This window comes from Rhagoletis pomonella, unplaced genomic scaffold, assembly GCF_013731165.1.
Source record: "Rhagoletis pomonella isolate Grant_MI unplaced genomic scaffold, Rhpom_1.0 Rhpom_scaffold_00001, whole genome shotgun sequence".
NCBI classification, from domain to species: domain Eukaryota; kingdom Metazoa; phylum Arthropoda; class Insecta; order Diptera; family Tephritidae; genus Rhagoletis; species Rhagoletis pomonella.
This window is the reverse complement of record NW_023458555.1, coordinates 43,319,399-43,327,083: the sequence shown is the minus strand read 5'-3', so window position 1 is coordinate 43,327,083 and position 7,685 is coordinate 43,319,399. Positions and strand designations below refer to the sequence as shown.

The following is a 7,685-nucleotide window of genomic DNA, read 5'->3' as shown; positions in this document are numbered from 1 at the left end:
GTTAGAGTACTCTACCATGAACACTTCCAGAGATATGCAGTATGAAATATTCGGTTTGTATGGGAGGTGCCACGCCCCCTGCACCTAGCGGTATGAAATATACTTTACATCCGATTCTCATACCTACCAAATATACACAAAAAATTTCGTAAAGATCGGTCCAGCCGTTTCGGAGGAGTTCGACCACTAACACCGTGACACGAGATTTTTATATATTAGATATATATATATTTTAATAATGTAATTCAGCTATGTATGTAGCCATAGACCAAACCAAAACTATTATAAAGTTAGTTAACAAATAAAGAAAACAAAATTACATATAATGTTTAACCCATACAGTGGTCGAAAAAATTTTAGACGCGCCAAATTTTGGCAAGTTGTCACAATTATTATTATTATAATTTTTTCTTGTTATTTCTTTTTTTTTTTTTTGATTTATTATTTTTTTTTTTAATAAAAATATAGTTAGTTCTTTAACAAAAACCATATAAATCCAAATTTCAAACTTTGTGTAATATAAAAAAAATTCTACAAACTTTAGTCAAAATTTCGAGCTTTTTAATTAGACTTTCTAGAAATTTTCGTTTTCAAATTTTTTCCCCGAAAGTGTTTAGTTCCAGTTGCATTTCTTACGCGACTTTTTTACCTCATTGTGAAATTAGTGAAGCAAAAAAGAATAAATTAGTTAACACCTAATTCTTCACAAAAAGCAGTTCATCTCCCGATTCTGCACGTGAACTGAAATCCCCACGAGTTGGCTTCCCCGGTATATGGTCCTAATTTTCTCCATAAACAGTGGTTATTTTCTTATCTAAATGCCTGTGACTCGAATCTAGGAATACATACAGTGACCAAAATGGAAATTAGGACTCGATATTTTAGTAGGTTTTAGCTATTTTTCCGAAGTCTATTAAATGTTTATTGTTTATTTTATGAAAGCAAAGCTCTTTTCCTAACAAAAAACATATAATACAAATTTTCGACTTTGTGCAAAAAAACTATAAAAATTAATTCTACAAGGTTTCACCAAAATTTCAATCTTTTTAATTAGAATCTTTAGAAAAAAAAATGGTTTGCAGTTTTGTAACTCATTAAAATTGAGTACTTTAGTGGAAAGTGCTGCTCATTTGCTTCTCTTAAAAAAATGATCGGACATTATTTGTATGAAAAAAATGCGTAACAACGTGAACAAAAAAAAAAAATCCCAAAAATTAATCCTACGCCTTAGCGATTTAAAATTGTACTTATTATACTAAAATTTGATTTTCTTAACAAATTTTACGGGGTAAAAATCTCGAGAAAATTAACATACAAATTTGTTATGTTACTATAAGGATACTGTTTCAGGGCTAATACATCTAGGATCTTTGAAGAAAGCTGTTGTGGAAAAAATTTGAAAACTTATTTTTTGTCCCGTATTCGGCTCTCATAAATATGATCACCGTACTTATGTAACAACTCTCTTGCAATGGCAAGTATGCATAACTGAGCCATAGTAAAAGAGGTCAAAACTGACAAATCTCTCTTATTGCTCCGAAAACAGGCCAAAGGGAGTACTCTTTAATTCCTCACATTGGGAGATCTCCCTTCAGGCTCTGGTGGGTTCATATTTAATACACATATATGGCCTTATTCATAAAAAATAAAATAGGTTTAAAGAGCTCTATAAAGTGACATTTTCATACAAAATTTCGATTTATAAAGCAGTTAAAGCGTTCTTTATGGTGACAGGTAATAAGGTCAGTGGAAATAATGTCAATTGACTTTATTTCCCACCCTGGTGCGAAATAAAGTCAATTGACATTATTACCTTTTCAAAAGCGAAATAAAGTCAACAAAAATTTGGAAATAAAGTCATTGACGCTATTTCCTCATTCAAATGGAAATAGCGTCAACAATGCATAAAGTATGTCGATTCATAGAAAAAAATGTTGTTCTTACAATAAACATTGCCCCGTAAGTGTTGTTTTTTAATAGAAGAAAAAGGCTTTTGCCAAATCCTCAGTGTTGTGATATTAATCCACACACAATCATGAACTACCACCAATTGATTCTATTAAAAAAAATTTAAATTACGAATATGTAAAAACACGATGCGAAAAACTAAACGCACAGCTGGAATATGAGAAATATTTGAAGAAAGAGTGGAGAAATGATCCATAACTTGCAAAACATTTTTCGTTTCTACAAAAATAAAGCGAACACTATTAAATTGAAGAAACAGTACATGTCCAAAAACCCCGGAGGAGCACTGAAAGAACTCTGTGTTTTAAATTAGTATATTTTGAACGAATTCGGAATGTCTAAGGTGGAAAACAACCCAACTTTTCTATAAGGAAACAATTATAAAAAAAGAATTTTCTTACACTGTATTTATGCCTCCGCCAGCAGTCATTTAAAAGCAGCTAAGGAGAACGACGACACTACTTATTAGATGGCACATTCAACGAGCCAATGTGCCAAAATGCGGGTATAAACAATTATTGATTATTTAATATCGGAACCGAGATCATATAAGTTAATTGATTGGATTTCACACACTTTTGAAACACAAATTATATGCTTTTTTACTGCAGACAAGTTGGTGCCTCAAAACACAGCAGAAATCTTCCAAATAGGGCTGCCAACTCTCCTTAGTTATGAGGTGCCATATTGAGGATAAAAAAAGTGCCAAAATGTGCCAAATAGAAAAATAAAAGTGCCAAAAAAGGTGTAATTCCTTTAAATCATTCACATTTAGCAATAAAATAAAGCCACATTTTCAAAACAAAAGTGCAATGATAAAATAAGATAAACCAGTCGAAAAGCCTTTATAAATTAGAAAATTTTAGTTGAGAAAAAGAAGTGCACGCAAAGGATTTCACAAAACTGTATTGAAATGTTATTTTTTTTACAAAAGTGCCATTTTGGCATTTTGTGCCAAATTGAAAAATTAAGTGCCATTTGAAGTAAAATAGGAACAAATGGCACGGTTTGAGCCAAGTTGGCATCCCTGCTTCCAATAACTTACAAATATAAAAATGTGAAATATCGAGGGCTTGAATTCATTAATACCCTCTATCTGCAATTTGCACAAAAACTAATTTGTGATTTTAGAAACCATCTGGGACTTATTACCTGTCGTTATATAAGGTAACATTAATATCACTGATGACAGTTAAAGCTTAGGTGGATTTTTATATCAGAATCCCATCTTTGTGAAAAGTGTGCAGATAGGGGAATTATTGAATATAAACCCTCGATGTTTAAAATATATAAACATTTTATTTCAACGTATACAAAAAATAAATCTACCTGCGTTACAGCACGTCGTGAGACGGGGAAGGGGGGGGCGGGGGGGCCGCGGCGTAGCGTGACGTGGTGTGCGCGCCGGTCGCGCTGGGTACGAGGGCGCGAGCGCGAGCGCGACGCGCACTGTGTGGCGCGCTGACGCGGGCCGCCGCGAAGCTAAGCAAATTTAATGTTTGAAAGAGAAATAACGTCAATTGATTTTATTTCGTTTTTAAATAGGTAATAATGTCAATTGACTTTATTTCGCACCAGGGTGGGAAATAAAGTCAATTGACCTTATTTCCGTTGATCTTATTACCTGTCACCTTCTTTATTATTGTACATAAATGACAAGTTTTTAATAACACATAATCTTTAATAATGGAAAAACTTTAATTTTTATATTCCAGGTTGTTGCAATACGAACTGCGGACCATCAGCCCCCAAAGCAGGCATATGTAATTGACCTCAATAATTTCCTTTTTTTTAAGTATGCGTTCATTTACACATAAATTATCAAATAGTCCCGTTTTCTGTTTACATTCTTAGTTTAGTTTATAATGTAAAATTATTTGAATCTTTACTAAGTACTTTCCCTCAACTTGAATTTTAAGCAGTCAGTAGACCGGGTTCTTGGACACACGTAGTTCTTGTTTAAAAGTAAATGCACAATGTCAAGGCAAGCTTCCAACACCACTCAACTGCACTCAAAAGCAATAAACTTCACAAGCACATAAGTACTCGAAATATTGTAAATAACAATTTAAATCAGGGAAACATAACTTGGACAAAGCAAAAAACTAAATCAGCAATCATCATGTTTAAAATTACTAAACCATAAGGTTCTTAGGCGTCAGTTGAAAAATATCTAACACATCAAATGAAAATAGTTGTAATTATAACAATTCTTTCATTATCCTATATTTACCACATAATAAGTATATTCTATAAAACCAATAAAATTTGAATAGTTTCGCAAGCCAACCACATTAACATCGAGCAATAATAAAAAACAATGTTTACGTTATTTGTATGGCTAAGCGACGCTTTGTCGTCTCTCGTCGTTTCTTGTCGCGCTTTTTACGTTCCTGCGTTGCCTCATAGAACAACTGGATGCCGTCGTGTTCCTCAATCTTGCTTTGTAGCAAGGCCAACCCATGCACATTCATACCAATTGTGTCACGCATATCCTTAACGTCGCGCTGAAGCGAACGTACCAAACCACTAAGTAGAAGCTTCAAATTTTTTGCTGCACTAATTGGCTTCATATGCACTTTGAATAGGAAAATCGTTACTTTGCACAATAATTCAATCTGGTCACTGTGACATTCAATTAGGCGTGGAAGCCGTTCGAGAAGTTCGCAGACATTCGAAAAAGGCAGCAATAAGAGTGCTTCTTCCAAATCAGAGGCGCGTATACGCGCTAGGGTTGTGAAGACAAAATCGTCGGGGTTATCGACTTGCAGCGCGCGCATTAATGGATGCAACTCGGGTTTCTCATCTGCGTCTACATCAAATTGCTTACAAATCTCCAGACACTCCAATATGGACTCTGCAGCTTTCTCGGAGCCAACAGTTTTGCGCGAGGGTAACTTTAGGCCAGGTAGTTGAGGTACCGCACTATCTTCGCCCGTAGCGAGTTGTTGATTTTCCAGCTCTTCACGCTCTTCTTCTTGTACGTCTTTTAACACTATCGGTTCATCAGTGCGCTCGAAAAGACGAAGTGTGCGGTCTGAGCCACAAGTGACAAGATATTTACCATTTGGGCTAACCGCCAAACTGAAGGCCTCGCCAATATGGCCTGAAATGAAAAAAGTATTCAAAGATGATAAGATTTAAAATCTGAGTTCGAAAAATCCGCCTGCTTACCTGGAAGCGTCAAAATCTTTTCGAATGAGTCTGCATCCCATTGCTTCACTTTACCATCTTTACCGCAACTGAACAGCAAATGAGTATTGGGTATGAACTGCAGAGCCATTACTGAGTCGTCGTGCGCAAAGAGGGATCTGTGGCAGTCACCGAAATCCAATCCCCAAATTTTTATATTACGATCAGCTGAGCCAGTGGCTATCAATGTCGAATCATAACTGATATCTAGACATAGAACTGGCAACTTATGCCCATAGAGCGACAAATAAAACTTAAAAGTGTCAAGAAAAAAAATTTTTACTGTTGAATCGAGTAAGCCCACTGCGAGATATTTCATATCAGGCGAAACTCGTACACACAAAACAGTCTCCTCCAATTTGAGTGTATTTCTGTGCAGTAATGAGAGCACTTTTGGTCGCGTGGCATCAACTAAACCACCGTCATCTGTGGCCACATTGTCTACCAATTCAAAAGTCCATATTTTGACCGTCGAATCACTACTACCCGTCACACAGCCTTTCATATCTGGCAGTAGCGTAACCGACCATAACTCGCTTTCATGCGCTGGTATCTCCTCGATAATATCCGCTGCACCCACGTCAACTATCACCAACTTTCCGTTTTTCATACCCAATAACGCATAGCGATCCCCTGGCACGAAAGTGGTGCTCAATATGTAATCGGTAGGTATAGTACGCAGGCACTGCATAGAATCACGGTTCCAAAATTTGAACGACTCACCGGCACCTGAGCCAATAGCTAATGAATCGTTACTAAAGCATACAGAACGCATCTCTGATTGATGACCAAGACGCGTCAATGCGCGCAACTGCTTCACACTTTCTTCATTGTGTTTATGTTTTAGCGAAGCATTAAGACCATATAGTTGTAGGCAGTTATTTGCCAAACTAACGAGCACACGCAGTTCATTGTGAGCACCAAGTATTATGTCGATTGATTTTATTTTTTGTTTTACTTTTATGCTTTCCAATCGCTTTATCTCGTCACTGAGGCTTAAACTTTTTGAAATCAAATCTTCTTTTTCTTTGTCACTGTGTTCCATTGGCTCGGCAGCTTTGCGTCCTTTTTTCAGACGCTTAGCTAGCCTCGCTTTAGCTTCCTCCTCAGTGCAGAAGTAAAAATTTTCGATAAGGTCATTTGTGCCATGACAACTGACCACACGCTCAGCCTGATCTGAGACTAAATTTACACAACGTCCCTTTCCTGCTCGTTGTATAGCGCCACAATTAGTAACCGTTATAGGGCTAATAGAATCTTCATCGTCTATGCTCAATCCTTCAACGGCATTTTCAACACTTTGAGTTGGGTCATCACGTCGACGTAAACGATAAACGTTCATGGCGCTTTCGCTACAACCTGCGATCATAAGATCGCCTACTAAAGCTAATGCCCAGACCTCAGTACGATTATCAACAATTGTTTTGAAACAGAACTGGGTTTCCAAATTCCAGAATTTTATTTGTGTGTCCTTCGAACAGCTGACCACAAGATTTTGCTCTCCAAAACGATGAAGAAAGTGAGCATCAGTTATTGGGGCATTGTGGCCTATGAGACGCTGACGACCAGCCTGTTCTACAATATCCACAACTACCAATTCCGTATCAAGGCTGCCGCTTATCAATCGAATGCCCATTTCGTCGAATCGCAAAATAGACACTGCACTCTTATGTAAAGCGAATGTACATGCGGACTGCTCTGGAGCCCGCAAATCAAATAGTTCTACCACCCCATCAATATAACCCACAGCAACGTGTATGCGATCGGGAGAGGCTCGAACTGCTGTTACCTCCTGTTTGTCACGGCGCAACGTCAAAGTCCGTTCGCCCAATCTGTGAAAATTTAAATTTGCAACTACCTAGCTGTATAAATTATTCAGACTAGTTTCTTACCGCAAATCCCAAACAATTACATTCTCAGCAGCTGCAGCCAGCGCATATCGTCCTTCAGTTCTATTGTAAATAACAAAATTCACATTGGCCCTACCACTGGTAATGATGTTGAAACTGTCCACGGGCCGAAAGGCCAAATACTGTTTCGTCAAACCCATAGAATATTTGTATTGTACTTAATTATTTGTTTTTTTGAGTGGGGTGCAAAATACTATTGTTTTATTTAATTTCAATTAAGAGCCAAAAGTTAACAAGTTTGCGAAGTCAGTTGTTTGATACACCTTGCACGTGTTTTTTTGAGATTTCAATAAATTAGCCGTGGTGCAAAGACCACATTGCCAGATCAGTCAACAAATGGTTGTCAATGGTAAACAGTCATATGTTTACGGTCAATGGTAGTCAAGTAGTCCGAGTCAAAACAAAGCAAACATGTAGTTAGATTTAATTGTGTATATAAATCTTGATTTGAGAGATATCGTTATACTTTAATATCAGCTATCTTAAGAAATTTTACGAGCTGAGAAATAATAGATACATCCTTCGTTAGCAAGATTTCCTTAATTGTACAAAAAGTATTAAAAAAGGCAAAATCGCATCTAAACGGATTATATTTAGCGCAGAAGAAGACCGAGT

The 7,685-nt window shown here is 36.7% G+C and overlaps 2 protein-coding genes across 2 annotated transcripts in view; one reads left to right on the top strand and one right to left on the bottom strand.

Annotated features, from left to right (window-relative positions):
- The window catches only part of LOC118744366 (stabilizer of axonemal microtubules 1), a 10,847-nt gene extending 6,918 nt beyond the window's left edge, over window positions 1–3,929 (top strand). Inside the window, exon 4 of the mRNA XM_036477332.1 lies at window positions 3,684–3,929. Within this exon, the coding sequence (XP_036333225.1) occupies window positions 3,684–3,739 (56 nt within the window). The 3' untranslated portion in view covers window positions 3,740–3,929. The remainder of the gene's footprint in view (window positions 1–3,683) is intronic.
- A 240-nt stretch (window positions 3,930–4,169) lies between these two features.
- LOC118744360 (WD repeat-containing protein 3) lies at window positions 4,170–7,210 on the bottom strand. Its single transcript, XM_036477318.1, has 3 exons — window positions 7,053–7,210; window positions 5,143–6,992; window positions 4,170–5,074 (listed from the first exon to the last, which is right to left on the bottom strand). Exons 1-3 carry the CDS (start codon window positions 7,208–7,210, stop codon window positions 4,293–4,295), a joined length of 2,790 nt encoding a protein of 929 aa, XP_036333211.1. The 3' UTR covers window positions 4,170–4,292.
- Window positions 7,211–7,685: the final 475 nt, after the last annotated feature.